The 18,187-nt window shown below is 42.4% G+C and overlaps 1 protein-coding gene across 1 annotated transcript in view; it reads left to right on the top strand.

The window, feature by feature from the left end:
* The first annotated feature begins 10,796 nt into the window (after positions 1-10,796).
* CPZ (carboxypeptidase Z) overlaps positions 10,797-18,187 on the top strand; it is a 33,588-nt gene continuing 26,197 nt past the window's right edge. The window contains exon 1 of the mRNA XM_013179149.3: positions 10,797-11,074. Coding sequence (XP_013034603.2) covers positions 10,987-11,074 — 88 coding nt within the window. The 5' untranslated portion in view covers positions 10,797-10,986. The remainder of the gene's footprint in view (positions 11,075-18,187) is intronic.

Here is an 18,187-nt window from a genome sequence, read left to right as displayed (position 1 = left end):
AATTGTATTCCAGCAAAGCCTGACCTTAAGTGGCAGATTCATTACTATCTTCTTTTCACTTTCATAATTCCTGTCTTTACATATCCAACCACTCTGTTCTCCTTGCTTGCAGCTGTCAGCCCTGAGGCACATTTTCAGAGTATTTTACAGAAACCCAATAAATTGCTCAGTGCCCTTGCTCCATGGCATGGGACTAGAGATTGGGTTTCTGTGTTATGTTCACAAGAATGTTTGAATGTGTTTTAGGTCTCCTGTTTCATATTTGTCCTTATTCCCAGTAAAGCAAAATATTGATTTACAATACATGACCTTTGTTTTATGAATAGTTGCTGATCCTTCCTTTTAGGTCCATTGCTCAGAAAGACTTTCAGCTCTAAGTCTTGTTTTTCAGGTAATCAAACTTTTTTTGTTGTTGCTGATGAAGCCTGTGTTAGGCATTTAAAATAGCTCTTTGGGCTCCCCACAGTAGTCCAAATACTCCATTGTCTTTTTATTCTTACTACCTTGTTGAAAACCATAGAAGTACTAGAACTATATTTCTTAGGAGATTTGAAGCACAGACAGATGAAAGACCAAGCAGCCAAGAAGTGCCTTGGATTGAAGTGCCTGAGTCACATTTTAGAAGATACCTGTGAATGTAAGACAAACACTTTCATCCTGAATATTTTTGCTGGTATATCAGAGTTGGAATCAGAGTTTCTCAGGCATTTAAAAACATGTTTCTCATTATGGGCAGGGACACCTCAGTGCTGATAATAGAGATGAATTCACAAACACTATTTAGAGTACAGGAAGAAGACGAGCCCCCTCCCTTCCTGAGGAGCTTGATCCACCAACACCATGAAAAAATGGAGTGACAGACAAACCTTTGTTGTAATACACAGCTGTAAGTGTTTAAGCCACCACTACCTTTTCTACTTTTCTAGATGAAGCTTCAAGAGTCTTCTTTAGGTGTGAGGGCTCATGCTGAGATTTCTCATCTCCTTGGAGAACATCCGCTGGGCCAGGACGAAGGACGGTTAGAAAGGGGTTCTGAACTTCCTTTCTTGTGGAAGTGTTTTCAGTGTACAAACAAGAATTTGAGATGATGTCTGTGAGACATAGACTCTGTGTTTGATGCTGAAATTAAGTGGGTGGGGTCTTTGATAGAAAGGGGGTGATGATGTTCCTGCTCCTCTGGGGGCTGCTTAAATCCAATCTGTGTACTACATCCAATGTATTTTCTTGGTGGGCAGGGGCATGATGGAAAACATGTTAAGGGTAAGATCCTGGTTTCACTAACTTCATAGAGATGTAAACCAAAATTTTACTTGAAGTCCAAGTTTGAATTTGCAGAAATCTTTGCAAAAGACCATATAAGACCATGTCAGTAAAGATTAATTCAGTGAATAGACTCCTTAATTTAAAAATAAAAATATACATTAAACAAATCCTTTGATTCTTGCATATCCTAACAAAATACATTAATGGCACTGAATAGAAATACAATCTGTGAGGTATAGGTTTCCTTCAAATGATAAAATATAGATATTAAGCAGGCTGAAAATGCAGATAGTGTCGCTGTAGGGCAAGCAGCACTCCATGACTCTGACAGTTGCATGCACCTCTCTGGCCTTTTTTCTTAAGCTTTCTCATAGCTCCCTGGGTATCCAGTCTGATGGATACCTGGGCTTGTTGAGAAGCCACAGTCACTCCAGCCAACTGAACTTGACTCTCATAAGCTCCTAGTTTTTTCTTTTCTAAGAACCAGAAGAGTACTGTGACAGTGGTGCTAAAAAGGGATTCAAACTCAGAAGCTTCTTTCCTTCCTTCTTAAAAATCTTGTTTATTTCTTGAAAGATATTTATTACAAAGAACAAGGAATAAACACTCTAACTGCACACTTTGCTCATAAGTGTTTGTAAGTATTTATAAATTCCCTTCTGCTTAGTTACTTTCATCTCTGGGTTTAAAGAGATCTGAACAGACACGAGAACAGCAGCATTTTCTCTTTGTATCTCTGCTGGCCTGTGTTCCCTTTGCAAATGCTGAATGCTAGCTCGATCCCCACACTTCCTCCCCCTTTAACACATTTTAAAGCCTCTCTCTTCCCTCTGTTTTCTCATGACACCTGAAATGCAGACCATTTCTTTCCTTGATGCATTCTCATAAACTATTATGTTGTTATTCTCACTTCTTTTTTCTTTCTTTCTTTTTTTTTTTTTTTTTCCTTTTCTTTTCCCTGTGGTTTTAGTTTTCTGTGATCTTTGGTGTTTTTTTAATTAGTTTTCCACTCACAGCTTTTTTTGTTTTAATTTTGTCCGTCTGAGCAGGATTGTAACATGCAAATTGATTAAACTAGAAAGAAAGCTGTGGGGGAAAAAAAAAGGCAATCAAAGAAATCATACCAAGAGTCTTACCAAATCTATTTTGTCCTTTGTGTTTAAAGTCTACAAATTGCTGCAGTCAGTAGCACACAACTGCTGTCATATCTAGCTGCATTTCCATTTTCACATAAAGTTACCAGATATCCATTTATGTCTGATTCAAGAAGGAAAAGGTGTTCAGCATGAATTCCTCAGAGAAATAATTTTATTTTTGGAGCTTCAAGAAAACTTTGAACTTACTGTCCCAATAAACCTTGTGAAGGGAAGGTTGGATTGAAATGCAACCTACCCAATGTGAGGACACACACTGGTTTCCTCTGGGCTTGTTCTGCAATGGCTAACTATCCGTTATTACACTGGCAGATTGATAGCCTCACTTCTAATGCTGATGCTCTCAGGTTCAGCCCTTAGAGTGTCAGTCACCTTTTGGCTTTCAATTGTACAAGATATGAACCTGCAAAAAAACAGAGAAATGGATCCCAGAACCTTTTGCCTTGTAATTTCACATGTTGTTGTTGCATTGTTTTGATGAATCTTGAGGGTAGCTGTTGCTTGGCAACTTGAAACTAAACAGGTCCAACTTAAGTAGAGTATGTAAATGGCTTGCTCTTAGCTAGCAAGGTTTCTTGACATCCTGACATCTTGCTTATAGGGAAAAGCTGGAATTCGGACTTGCCTCCTGGTGCAAAATAGTTTCTTTCAAGGAGGCAGAAGTAGCTACTGAGAGCTGTGCTTAGCACAATAATTTGTAGAAAAATTGAAAAACTTACTTCCTTCAGGTATTTATCTGGATATCTGTACTCCAAAAGTGTCCTGTTTATCAGTGATTTAAAGGAAGGCCCAACTAATCAAAATTTTGATTAGTAAAATTAACTTTTTTGATGAGTCAGTGGATCTCTTTTGTTCCCTTATCACAGTAAAACACTACAGGATAACTTATTGAAATTAAAAATTGAGGTAAATCGGAAAAATATAGATTCTCAGCTGTCATAGGGATCTCACTGTCACAGTAGGTCAGGGAGCTAAGAGTATGTCTAGGACCACTGATGATGGCTTTTGAGCTGATAATGGTCATGTCCTGAATCCTTGTAGGCTGAAAGAAAGGACAATGAACCTCTCCCATGGTGTTTAGTGTTCAGCCTGCAGAAGATAAGGCTCTGGGGAGACTTTATAGTGGCCTTCCAGTACCTAAAGGGAGCCTACAGGAAAGCTGGGGAGGGACTCTGTCAGGGAGTGTAGAGACAGGACAAGGGGGAATGGTTTAAAACTAAAAAAAAGTCAATCTAGATTAAATATAAAGAAGTTTTTTACACTGAGGGTGGTGAGGCCCTGGTACAGGCTGCCCAGAGAGAATCATAGAGTCACAGAATTGTAGGGATTGGAAGGGACCTCGAGAGACCATCGAGTCCAACCCCAACTTGCGAGTGACTTGAGAGCTCGTGGATGCCCCATCCCTGGAGGTGTTCAGTGCCAGGTTGGATGGGGCTTTGGGCAACCTGGTCTAGTGGGAGGTGTCCCTGCCCATGGCAAGGGGGTTGGAACTGGATGGTCTTTAAGGTCCCTTCCAACCCAAACCGTTCTATGATTCTATATGTAGATGAAACAGCATTTCTCATATCTATATAAATCTTAGCAGTTGCAGATCGTGTCTTTAACCAGAGCAGCATCATGATATCAGTATCACTAGGTGAAATTACACTGACAGAGGTTTTAATCCAAAATATTAGCCTTTTTGAAAGGCAGGAAGGAGGATTTCACTAACTGATGGTGCCATTCCCAGAATATAGACTATAACTGGTATTGTTCCCAGAGTGTAGCCCGCTGGCTGGTGCTGCCCACGCTATAGACTTTATTCTACTCTTGACTGTCCTGCTCTTGTTCTCTTGATCCTTCATAACTATGGCTTGGCCTGTCCTATACAACTTATTTTTCAGAAGTGTTTTACATACTTGAAATACTCGTAGATGACTCCTGAATATCCAATTAGTAATTTTTTTTGGCCAAGACAAACCTATGTTCATATTTCTCATGATGAGTCAGTGCTTAAGACCTCATCCTATTTGTTACCTCTCTCCAAATTGCTTCCAATTTGTTAATGTTTTTAATGTCATTGGATGCACAATAATGTGACATAAGGGTGATAGAAAGCAGTGATGTGCTGGAGTCTATCTGAATCCTGGAATGAGTCACATGAGGCAGACCTGAGCCAGTGAACCCCAGAGATACAGTTACAGACTACATCAGAAATAGATATCCATTTCCAGGAACCAAAGAGTTTCTTACAAAAACCTTAGGGAACTAAGTTGCTGCATATAGGTCTGGCTAAAAGCTTGTGGTTTAAGCCCCATAGACATTGATGAACAGATGGGAGAACAGCTTTGAGGTCTGTTTGTTTTCTGTGAGCAGGCAGGCTGTTTGGGATTTATCTGTGGGGCTGAGTGGTGTGATACTGAATGTGTTGGCTGCATGAGGTGCTGCATGATCCCAGGAATGGTCTCCAGCCTGGTTGCTCCACCTATTTTGCTATTTCTATCCAGCACCTTTAGTCTGAAGATGTGCTGAGTCACCCACAAAGGGCTATATGAACATGGCAAGTGGAGGTTAGAGGCAATGTCCTCTAAAGTTTGCCTGGGAAAAGCAGAACTTACAATGGCAACTTGTTTTGTATTTCCCAGCAGCTTTTTGTAGTTTCCACTAATGATTTGTTATTTCTTAAAAGTGGAAAATCAAAACTGGACTAAAGTTGTGTATCTGTTAAAAAGACTCTGTAATTAGGGGAAATTTTTCCTTTTTACTTTGGGGGGGGGGGGGGTTGTTTTTGTTTGTTTGCTTTTTATTTATTTGTTTTTAATTTTTATTTGACTCAGGAGCTTATTTCCAAATGTGAAGTTGAAATCCTCAAAATTTTCAGGCCAGATCTGAAGTGGCTACTGGTCCCTGCTGCTTAACACCCGTTTTCCCAAAGAATGTCAGCCTTGGAGGCTGATATTTCTTTGGAAAGTGTTGAGGACCTGTCTTCAAGGAAACAGGGTCTGTTAAGTGTTTCTCCTGTTGGGTATCTGCAAAGAGAGGTAAGTATTCAAAGTCACTTTTTCAAAATGCTTCCCAGCACCTCTGAAAATGTGCAAAGCAAACCCTAGAGGACTTTTTTTTGAATATTTTGGCATTAATGTTCTGTGAGACAGGGAAGAGAGACAAAGTGATATGAGTCTCAAAATAGGACTGTCAAGTTCTTTTCTGGTAGAGCTGATATTAATTTTTAATACTCCATCTGCGATCAGAAGAAAAGAAAGACCTTTAGTTCTCAGCACAGATCTTTTTTGAGCACATTTATTTTTTTCTTGTAGACATTATATATTCAGTTATGCGATTCATTGACTTATTTTTATTATTTTTCTTGCTTTATGAGAGTCAGAGTCACCTCTGAGCTTCATCTTGAACTAAGACCACAAAAAGCAACCCTTTAACAGTAATTCTTCTTTGCTACTTTGCATGTGGGAGTAATAAGAGGGAGCCTTTGAGAGGATAACAAGATCCTCATGTTAGTTCTATCTTTTTAATGACTATGTTTAAACAATGTTGTGCCCTGATGATTGGTGATTGGTGCATGCTATTTTGCACATGATTTCCTGCATATAGGATCATATTTGTTACTTTAGTTCCTTTGTGGTCTTGTTCTACCATCTGGTGCCAGGTTTCCTTCCAGTTTTTGTATCACTTGCACCTTTGATCATGGCTGAGTTTTAACTAGACATCATTTTTACCTGTCATCAAAACAAACAAACAAACAAACAAACAAACAAAAATTTCCTTAGTGGTTCCATTTCTTACTGATTAGCCCAAGCAAGCACAAAGATCACATGAATGGTGTACTAAAAGACAGGCACATATCCAGATGAATCTTTCTAAAATGGCAAGGCCTTCTCCTGCTTTAATTACATTCCTCTGCTTTAAGATAGGATCAGTTCTGTGGGTCACCTGGAAGAGGTACAAAGAACAAATTTTGTGGGTTACTGACTTAGTCAATCTGTGACAAGTCAGACAGAAGATGAAAACAAGCTTTAATTATTACTGGCTGTACTTGTATTGAATTTAAACAAGTTGCATTTTTCTCAAGAGCGGTATTTTATTTTTCCTTTTACAATTATTATACTTAACTGGGAAGTAAAGTAATATCTGTAGCCTTGATATTAATAGGGCAAAACTCACCCAGTCAATGCTTACTTTGTTTTCCAGCATATAAGAAAATCTGGGGGAAAGCAATTGGCAAAATATGTTAAAATAACAGAAATAGAAAGAAAAGAAAGAAAGAAAAGAAAAGAAAGTTCAATTTAAGAGCCATTAAAGGAAATTTAGCAGTTGGATCATGGCTAGGCTGGCTCACTCTGGGGTGGTCTACCAGAGTTCTACTCCTTCCCTAGTGTGCTGGTACAACTGTGGACGTGGTTGATAATGATCAAAAATAACTGCTGGAGGCTACAGGGAATTTGTGGAATATTTGAGACATGGAGAAAGTTTCAGTCCATGAACCATTCTTGGTTAAACTCTTAGGGTTGCAATGTAGGAAAACAAGAAAATTCTTGTGTGGTCTTTTTCTCCACTCTCTACTTTTAGTCTCTCCATCAAATTTCTGGCTCTGGATGTTTGTGTGGTAGTTTCTAAAGCTGGTTTAATCTTGTGGGTCATAAGGGGAACAAATTGAAAGTTGAGATGAAAGGCACGGCTGAAAAAATTCTGTGAGAAAGTTAAAAGCTCCCCAAGTACAATGTAGATGGTCCCAGAAGACACAAAGAAAACCCCAAAATATATACTCTGCTTAATGAATGCAGAGCAGAATATCCTATACATCCTTAGAGTAAAATAGCCATTTCTCTTAGCTAAAAGTTAACTCGCATCTGTGTAAAATATGTTTAAAGAACAAACGTTATTCCTTTTTTTAACTTAGCTCTAGAAGCTGAAATAGAAGTCCTGGTGGATCTTTCTCAGGTCTCTGCTAGAGCATGAAGCACACAGGACATAGGGGGATAAGGTCTGAGCAGAAAACAGGTAGTCCCCAATAAGATCTGGTAAAAGTATTTAACTTAACACTTAATGATATTGTAGTGATTCAAATACAAACGATTAAACCCAGATGATGCTGTTACATCTGCCTGTAACTCTGGGATTTCTTTGTTCATTATTATTATTATTTTTATTATTTGTAAGATTGTTTTAGAATCAGGATAAATATATCATAAGCCACAACTCAATGTCAGCTCCCTGGAAAGCCTACAAGGTTGATAAAACACAGAAGTGATATGATGGAGATGGGTAAGTACATTCCCATATTCCCAACCATCTTTTCCCTACCTGTTTTTAATATTTTTAGGTTTCAACTGTGTACCTATTCTATACCTGTTAGTAGTGCCATTTGATATACTCAGTGTTGACACAAAACAAACATATGAGAAGGACAAGTGTTGTATATAGAGCGCTAATTAAAGGGTTTAATTAGTGTTTTTTCATTAATGGGGCTGAAAAATAATGAAACAAGGTAGAAATTCTGACTGTCTGGAAATATTGAATGGATAGGGGGAGCAGAAGCTGAACTACCATCCACCTCAGAAAGATGCAGGTCTAAAGGATGACCCAGAGGATGTGACTGTGCCCAGCGGAATGGAAAAAACTTCACAGCCACTATAAAGCTTGGGATCAAATCCCTTGAAAAGGAGGAAAAGAACAGATAATGTTGTAGGGGGTAAACAAAATAACACTTTTTGGTTTTCTGTTCTCTGTACTTTATTTACTGTATTCAAACATGGGAAAAAAAATTGATAACGTTGACAAACTGATAAATTTACCTGTGTTGCTAATTACCTTAATGTCATGCTTAGGCCCCATCTACCCTGCTTAATGCCATATTTTTTTATCTTGCTACCAAATGGAATTACTGTTTTAATGTAAAAGGTCCGTGAAAGCTGCAAAACAAAGAAATTCAAAACTTTTTGATGTCAGCAGCTGAGGGTTTTGTTTAGTTGGTGCAGTGGAGTTTGTTCAGGATGTGATGCACCAGGATGTGGGTGCCAGGCCCAGGTTATTGGGAGACATGGGTGTTCTTGTTACCCAGCTGCATTCTGATGTCCAGGGGTCTCTCTGTGCCAGGCTCATGACTGCTGCTGCTGTTCCCAATTACAGGCTCAGCCAGCAGCAAAGCTGAGCACATCTCCAACAGTGGCTTGCACACACACATGCATGCTGCCAGACAAAGCCCCGCAGAAACAGCGCTCAGAAATTTAAATGCAGAGAGCCCAGTCCTCTTCCCCCTCTGGTTCACTAGTGAAAACACAGGTGCTTGCATCCTCTGGCTTGCCACCAACATTCACAGATCCCTCACTTACCAGCACAAGCTCTCAGTCCATGCCCCGGGTCACTCACTCAGCCACTGATTCAGATCTTGAGTCTTTCCAGATGTGGGTCTTCTCCTTCTTGCCTGCTAATCCAGACTGACATTTGCTAACAAACTATTCATACACGTACATGGATGGATGTTTATATTCACTTGGGAAATATAAACACATACAGGTCTTTCCAGTTGCTGATGCCCAGACCTTGCAGACTATAACTTGGTCTCTCTGTTTCCAGGCACTTTGACCTTTCAGCACTCATGTCTAGGATAGAGAGGGAGATTGCACAAGAAAAAGAGTAGCTAAGGCAGGATTTAATATGATAGTAGACAAGACTGCAGTGACAAGGTACAGAGCTCAGTCACATAAGTGCACAGGCTGGTAGCCTCCTTTCATGAAGCTGCCCCATTTATTTCCTTCCTCTCTGTCTTGTTGTGCTGATCCACTCTGGTTCTTCCCTTTCACTGCCTTTGACCCTTCACCTAGGCATGCCATGATAAGTTTTGCATGGCCTCTGAAGTCCCTTCTGTCATCCCATAATACTAATGACAGCCCAGGTGCACAACAAGGGCTCACATGCATCCTGAGCATGTCAAGCATGAACGTGGCAGATTGGTATTCCAAGCAGCTTGACTGCAGGGTGCTGGGGAGCTGGGCAGGAGGTGGATCACATCCTGCCCTTGGAGACCCTTCAGGACTGTGCTGGTGACAGCCCAGGTGCACTGCTGTATGGTCAGGGTTGCCAAATTCTATTCTCCTCCTTAGAAGTTGGTTCTTCGAGCCTTGATGGGCTTTGGTGCTGTTTGCTCCCAGGGCAGGCTCTGCAGTCTCCAGATGCAGTAGGAAATACTGGAGGTAAGAAAAGTCACCCTCCCTTGCAGAACTCATCAGCAGAGGACTTCCTTTACCGCTGAGCTCCCAAATCCTTCTTTTAGCATAACCCCCCTAACATGATGAGGCATCAATTACTTTTAGAGGCATACAGTGTTCTCCTGCCCTGTCAGCCTGTTTTGTGTCTTCCCCTGCAGGGTGGTTCATTTGATTACATTATCATACAGCACCGTAACTCCCTACCGATCCCTCTGATAGTGGTCAGCGGGAGTCGGTGTGCTCTAACTGCAAGGCGAGGCTCTCTGCTTTTATGTGTAAGCAGGTATCCTTCCTCAGGGGAACATTCACTGCCTGGAAAGACAGGGTACTTTAGTCTATTGTAGTCCAGATTTTTGAAGAAAAAATCCTTTTCCTGTGATACACATGGAAAAAAAAGATTTTTTTCATGTGTAGGTAAAAAAAAAAAAAAAAAGGAAGGAATTCACATCCTACCTAAGGCACGCTTTGCCATTATACCTGTTTTATACATTTGTCTGTTTAAAAAAATAAATAGCAAAAAATAATTAATCCATTTTAAATACATTTAGTATAGAACAGCTATCCAGTTAAAGCACATATTGTTTATTTTTTATATTCCCTAGATTTTTGTGGATTAGATTTTTGTGGATTTTTTTCTTTCATTTTATTTTAATAGGAATAGAAAAGATTTATAACCCTCCAAGTTTACTCATGTAAACTGGATCTTATCTTAAGCAACTGGCAAGCCCAGGAGGAACTTGTGGAGGAGGATCCCACTTAGTGGGTTCCCAATCTTGCTGTGCTGGAGGAGATGCAGCTTGGATTCCCTACGTTGTCATGCTGCGTTTTAAACTCACAGTTTAAGCTGCTTATGAAACACCGTTCTTTGGGAAGAAAGTTGCTTTTGTTTGTCTCCTTTTCTCTCTCTCTCTGCCTCTTTTCCCTGTTTTCTTCAGGCAGTCGCTCTTGGCTGCAGTGTTACAGGCTTTAATGCAGCTCCCCTCTCCCTTAGGAGAACCACTGCCCAAAGACCAGCGTGTGGGACCCCGAGCCGAAGCAGCGCATCCCCGCGGGGACCCCCCTTCACTCACACTGCTAATGAAATTACAAACCAGGCTGCAACAGGGAGGCTGTGGGGAGGCAGAGGGGAGGGAGAGCTCATTCCTCCTCCCTCTCTGCCTCAAAGCCTTTTGCTTTCCAAGCTCAAATGCTAGCTGAAATCTGACGCCTGGACTGCATATGCTGTGAGACGTGGGCATGCCCTCGCGGTGCACTGATTTCCTCCGCGGCTTGGAGAGCCAGAGCCGTGCTGAGGCTCCAAGTGGAGGAGCCACTCCATCAGGCAGCGAGTGCCACATCACTGTGCTGCCTGCACAAGGGGCTCCAGCATGGTTCTGAGGGTCCTGCTCCTCCTCACCGGGCTGCTTAGGGCCACAGAGCCGGCGCCCCGCTGCGAAACCGGCCAGGAGACCCTAGGTAAGGATAACCACCCCAAAAGCCCCCTTTCCCCTCTCTTTCCTTCTACTGCAGATGCGCAGAGAAAAAGGCTCAGACTTCAAGACAAGAGAGGCAGTTATCACCCCTACCTAGAGATGGGGGTTCAGCTCCTTGGGAATCTGCAGCACCCCTGTGATGAAAATGGGGTTGTGCTTAGGAAGCATGGATGGGAAAGCAGGCAGCAGTGTGGCTCTGAAACAGAAAAGCAAGCCCGTAAAGTAAGGGAATGTAAAGTTTTCCCATCACTCTCTTTTAAGGCCATGTGCAGATATGTCTTTCTGTCAAATTACAGAGTCCCCTGTCAGTAGGGTCCCCCTTTGTGTCTGGGGAATGCCGTGGGTTCTCCCCATCTCTGGCCTTGCCTTCTAAGAATGTGGCAGTCAGATTGCAGGAAGGTGAACTTTCGACCTTGTGTATGTTTTTCTGCTTAATAAAATCTGCTTACGTTCAGCTTTAGGTCACTTATATTATTTTTTTTTTCAAGTCCAAAATATGAGAAGATTTATTAGGATGTGACAGCTGGAGGGTGTGTTGTAGGTTGCTATAAGCAACGTGGAATTTGTATGAATCGATTGGCTGGAAGGACAGATTTGCCCATTAGAGTAGAGGTGAGATAGGAACATACTGCTAAATGAGTTGAAAGCTCTTGGTTCAGTAACCAGTTGACTAATAAAGAAGAATATTGAATAACTTTTAAAAATATGTGGTGGTTTTTTTTACCAAGTGGGCTTAATTCAGATTTCTTTTATGTGGAGACAGTGGGGAAGTGAGTGTGGAGTAATTCCAGTGTAGTGACAAGGTCAGTTCCAGGAAAACTATTTTCAGAGGGTTCAAATTCAAAATGATTCAGAAAAAGAGTTTACAGGAATACAGGAAAGTCAGTGCAAGTGACCTTTTTGTTACCCAAGGAAGTTCAGCTATGCTTCAGTTCTTAAATATAAGCCATAGACTGTCACTGACACTGAACTGCTACACAACGCAACCCATGTGCCATGTATTGCGTATAATTTGAGAGTGCTGTTCCCACGAACATCAAAGTGAGGTCTACCACAGCCTGAAGGGATTTTATTTCTGGATAAAGCTGCACAAAGAGAAGCGCTGTCGACTATTTACGGCCAATTACAGGAAGAGGCTGTGTGGTTTGCAGCATGCCCTTTCTCAGAGAGCTCTGATTCTGCTCCAGCTGATCAAAGTTATGCTCTGGGGTATTATTAATCCCGGTGGCTGCAAAAACAGGGAGCATCAAGGGTTAACTCTGTGGCAGGTTGTTTTCTGTGTTTGCAACTGTGATCTCTGTAGGGAAGGATGTGAGTAGAGGCAGGTGATGGAAACACAGCTTGCACATGGAAGGGCTGGACTGCTGAATATGGTTCTAGAGGATGGCTGATGGCAGGGAAAGTGAGCTGACAGCATCATTATAGGGTGTGCAGTATGAGAATGGGGAACACTTCAGATTAAGGGTTGTTGGACCAGGAATGAAGTAGCAACCTGGACATGCAGAGACCTGCCAACTTTCCTCTTCCTTTTCCAAAGGGGAGGTAATGTCATGTACAGCGACATGAAAACAGAGGGGACTGAAATGCTGAACCTGTTCATGTCCAATACCCAGCAGCAGTAGGTTATGCCTTCAGCTGCAGTGCTGGGAGTGTCTCCCTTTTGGCAAGTGCAGATCTTGGTGGATCTCAGTTCCCAAGAGCCACAGCGCCCTGCAGCAGGAGAGCATCCCCGAGCTGCTCATGCAGGAGAGGGGGCAGAGGGAAGCAGTGCCCCTGACTGGCTCACAGCAAGCCTGAAGCTGCTTTTGCAGGCTTCTCAGTGATATTTGCTCTGCTGTGACTTTTTTTTATTATTATTATTTAATAAGAAATCAATCCCAAACTAGGCTAACAATACCAAGGTCCTCTCAAAATGCTTTGTGCCCTCCTGCTTAGTAAAATAACAAGATGGTTGTTGTCATCCAGCCCTACAACAGGACACTCACTAACACGGGACACTAACTAATGTGTGGCAAAGGCATCACTATCATATGGCACAGGCATCGTACAGCATGTGGAGAGCATTTTGAGTAGCAGCTGGGGACCACAGCACTAAGAGAGGAGAGATCCCATCTCAGGTGTGTGCTGTGTCCCCGGGGGTCAGAACTTCCAGACCCCGATGAGTTTTACTGGCCTTTTAGCCTGTAGTTTGGGTAAGAAAAGCACAGCTTGGCATGTTGCCTTAAAGGAAGCCAGCCTTTGGCGGGGGGAACTAACTGCACAGGTTCCTGCTGTATCTGAGCGTCACGCACCTCTCTGAATACTGATGCATTCCGGCTGGGATGAGTTAAACGCAGCAGGGAGAGCAAAAATCAAAACAAAGCAGAAGCGGGCTGAGGTCACATGCCTCGAAACCCTAAAGGCAGCTGATTTATCTCGGCAGGGCGGTGGGAACACCCGCGAGCTGGCCCTGGGGTGCCACCGTGTGGGCTTTGGGCAGGCACGGCGGCTCTGGAGGCAAACGGGATGCCTGAGCAGCTGCCTTGCGGTGAAATCCATCCCCTGCTCCATAATTCAAGTTTTTCTGGGGTTAGGTGGGACAGCTCATTAGAAGTCACTTGTGAGGCTGTCACCGAAGCTGCTGAGGTGGGAGAGCAGCTTGGCACCAGCGTGCCACCTCCTCTCCCAGTCCCTTGGTGTTTCCCCCCGGCTCTGCTCCTGGTCCCCTCCTGAGGGTCTCTGAGATTAACTGCTGGGGATGGGAAGGAGCTCCCTAAGCTACAGCAGTGAGTAAGATCTTCTGGAAAGCCAGACTGACTGAAAAAGCAGCTTCATATGCAGGCACTATGCTTTTCTCCTCCCCAGCGTTCCAATCTCCATAGTATGCCCTGCTTCATTGCAAAGTGACAAAGGGAAATGTCATTGCCTTCCACAAGTTTCAGGCTGGCCCCAGCTTCGTGGGACCTGAACATTTTAGTTCAGCTGCTGCACACATTTTTTTTTTTTTTTTTTCCTGCTGAAACCATGCCCTTGTCCTCACACAGACAGAGCTTCTCCAGCTGCTTGTGTGCTGCTCCTTGACCCCAGGGCTAGTGGTGCCACCTGGGTCCCTTACACCACTGTACCTGGCATGGGCAGAAATGGTTCAGAAGTGTGGCCACGACACCCGTGTGGGAAAGCCCAAGCTGTAGGAGCCTTGCCTGCTTGGACACATTGAGATGGATGTGTCCAAGTCTTGTCAAAACAAAAAAATGCAGAACTACATCATGCATGCTCACAAGACAAGAAATTCCAGCTCTCGTAAACCCGGATTTTATCATCAAGTCATGTGAGCTGTTTGGATTTCCACCAGTGGCTCCAGTATTTTTTACACTAATATTTCAGCAACACTGATCTTTGGCTACATTTAACACAGGAAATGGGATCAGAAACCACTGCTTACATGGGAAAAGTAAGCTTATATCGAAAAATAAGCTGTGGATCTATCTTTTTACTGCTGAAATAGTTTATGCATGATTTTAATCTGAAGATGAAGTTTTCTTCAGAATACTTTCTTAGATGTTTCTAAAGTATGGGTGTGTAAACACACAAAGCAAAACCTGCGAAAAAAAAAAAAATCTATTGCTGTGAGACACATCTAGGCTGCTAGAAAGACTCCATAGCACTAATCATTAATCCCCTTTAGCATTTCTTGACATCACCTTTCCTGTCATATAGCCAGTTTGGGGTTGTTCAGGGCTAACAGCTACTATGTTCCCATTTGGGCTGCCCAGGCCGTGTGAGAACCCTTCCCTCCTCAAACCAGACTGAATATTGCATAAATGTTGTGGGTGTCATAGTGTGAGGAGGTGCTGAGCATGCAGATGTGTCAGGAAGTCAGCTTTTTGTGAATATCGTATGTGGGGCTGGTGGGCTTTGTCCTTATCTGTCTATAGGGCTCCTGCCCCTTCTCGTGACTGCTAAATCTCGTTTGGACAGTGACCATCTCACTTGGATGCAGCAGTCACATGTCAATGGAGCTTAATGATTTAGGGTTGGTCTGTCCATTGCAATTTCAATCCCTCACATTTCAATCCCTTTGTTTATCTTGTTGTAACTCCATTGATTTAGTTGGCACTATTTCAGTTTTACAGGGTTATCAGAGGACACAACAATTTGGGAGACAATATGAAGTTAAGCCATGGCTTTAAAATTCAAGTGTTATTAAGATTTTAGTTGCCTGTTGAAGTAACTAGCAATCTTTTGTAACATTAAAAATACCACATTCAACCAAAACTCAACTACTTGCAGCAGAACCAGGCATGATGTTAATTACAATCTCACACATCTAAACTACTGAAAAGATAAGGCTATGCTAGGGAGCTGTATAGACTGCTTAAAGAGGGCAGAATGATATTTCAGTAAATGTTTTGGAAAGATTGTGGAATCCAAGATAAAAACCTCAGTTTGGATGCAGGCCTATGGCATTGAATTTACTCAAAGTCTCTGAGGTAAGCTTTTGGTCAAAGCACTTAGAGAGTGGGAACTGAACTGTAGACTACATATGATCACAAAGTAAAGCTATAAAAGTATCACAGCTCCCCATTACCAGCCTCATAGGTGGTTTCATCTTTCTCCAGTCACCCTGCCAAAAGCTTGATCCTTTAGAAGAGACTTGTAGAGACCTCCTGACTTCTTCGGCCTTCTCACTGTAACAATAGTTTTAACACCAACATCCCCCATATCTGAGATGATTTCTTCTACTTTTACTAGTCAGACACTGAGAGATGGTTCCTATACATGGCCAGCTCATCTTGGTTCAGAACAAATGCATGTTCAAGGGCAGTCCCAGCACATGTGCAGCCCAGCAAGGCTTCAGCCAATTTGGCAGCTGCTGGGTGTTTTTGCTGTTGTTTTCTTCTCGTGTTTTGGTTTCTCAACTGGTAGGTTTTCCCTCAGAACTGGGAAAACATCTCAGCTGAGGCCAAAAAGTAATAAGAGGAAAAAAAAAAAAAAGGCATTTAGTGGGTTTTATCTGGGGGGGGGGGGGGGGTGGGGGTGGGGGGTTATCCCTGGAGCAGCACTTACCATACAGACACAGCTGAGGTGGCACAGGAAATCCCATTGCTAAAGGCACCAAGACAGTCTTCTAGACAGGCAGCTGTGCTCTTCCTCAGTTTGTTTAAGGTCCCTATAACTGCAGCTCTATTTGAGTTTCATCTGGATAACCAGAAACAACAGAGAATTACAGGCCACTGTTGAGGTTGGCTTAGAGCTGTTGCTAAGTGGCAGATCTCTGAGCAGCTTCACGATTTGGGGTTGAGGTCCGCAGATTGCATGAGCTCCTATTGTCTGAGGGGAAACCTTCAGCCACAGCCCTGTGATAGAGGCAAGCCTGGAAGAGCTGGCTGCAGCATCATCAAGGTGGGAACACCTTCACCTCAATAAAAAGGGGTGCTTAACTGAATGCCAAGGTGCAGGTGGATTAGAAAGAAGGGTGATTAATAACGAACATCGGCTTGTCTCTTCCTGCTGTGATTTTGCTCTGCAAAGTGAAGGCAGATTAGGCATTAATCTCTTTCAGGTGCTTTCAGGCTTCTTCGTGTGAGGGAACAGGGTTGAAAAGAGGTTTGTATTACCACCCACATGTTGGGATCTTGCAAACCACTTACTGCCCATTTGCAGAAGCATCACTCTCCTGGGGCAGTTATAGTAATTGCCAGAGTAGAAGATTAATATCAGGAATATAGTCCTCTTCTCACAAAGGCTCTGATGTATCCAGAAAAATAATTTAATCACGTGGGCTGCTTTATTCTTCTATCTCCTCCAATTTTCCTGGAAATCCTTTTTTTTTTTTTTTTTTTTTTTTGTGGCTAGAGATCTTGTGCACTTCTGCCCCTGCACATGTGCCTTAGATATATAGCTGCCTTCTCTCCTCTGCTTTCTGGTTGACTATTTTCACCTGGGACATGTTACTCAGCTGCTTCATTTCTCTGCCATTAGTCCCTTTAGTTCTCCAGTCCTCCTCCACCCTCTGATACCTTACCATGTTTCCTGCTCTTGTTTTCATGCTGTAGCCAGGAGTAAACTCTGGAGACCAGCTGTGGTTTGCTGTTTGCAGGTGCTGTTGCAATGTTTTGCAAAATGATACAGCCCCACAGTGTTTACACCTTGTGGCTGGTAGTAAGTTTGGCCCTTTCAGTGTTACAACATATATGGACTCCATGAATTATGTAGAACTGCAGAGACAGCAATACTAACATGATCAGAAATTGAAATGCTTTGTTTGGAAAAGCAGAGGCTTTGACTATAAACAGGCTAAAATGAATACATATGTCTTCCACTTTAAAATAATGTTGTAAGAAAACCAGAAATGTGGTAGGGGGTTACTGGTTTGTACAAGATAAATCATCTAATCTTGTTCAATCTGTCAGTCATAACAATGCAATTGTCTAAGCCTTACTGAATGATTTAGATATTTTGAATTTAAGATTGACCCTTGGGCTTATTCCATATCCTTAAGCACATGAGTCTCCTGTTGGCATTGCTCTTGAAAAGGCAACCAGCCAAGATATGGCACTGGAAGTAGCAGTTGAGCTCTATTGTCTGGGTTAGGGTTAATCACAGCAGCTTTCTGCTTTCAGTGCTGAATCATCAAGGGGAAAAAATGTAAGCTTGGCAGTAAAATATGTATGTGCTGCATTGTAGATTTTCAGGCTTGCTTTTGCAAATTAAAACCAGAAGCGTATATTATAGAGAAGGCTCAGAAAGCTTGAAATGGCTTTTCTCCTCTTCAGTAAGTGACTTTATCCATAATCTTAAATAGAAACTGTGCTACTGAAAGGGCTTTTGTACCTCTGGTGGAAAAGCTAAAGTAGAAAAGTAAACATAAAAAATTGAAAAGGCTGTTCTAGGTCAGGAAGAAAAAGGTCTCTCTGTAGCAACCTGCCCACAAATGGGACTATGAGAGGAGGCAGCACTGTCTTCCTCTGAGCCCAGGAAAGCCTCTACTCAAAAAATGGAAGAGCTTTAGGCTCTTTCAAGCACGCAAGAAGCAGCAACTGAAGCCTGCCAAGTTAATCTGGAGGCCTGAGAAATTCTCTCTATATCATTGCTTGTTCTTTTTCTGAAAAAGAGA

This window comes from Anser cygnoides, chromosome 4, assembly GCF_040182565.1.
Source record: "Anser cygnoides isolate HZ-2024a breed goose chromosome 4, Taihu_goose_T2T_genome, whole genome shotgun sequence".
Taxonomy (NCBI): domain Eukaryota; kingdom Metazoa; phylum Chordata; class Aves; order Anseriformes; family Anatidae; genus Anser; species Anser cygnoides.
Note: the sequence above shows the minus strand (reverse complement) of the source record. Positions and strands in the feature narration are given on the sequence as shown.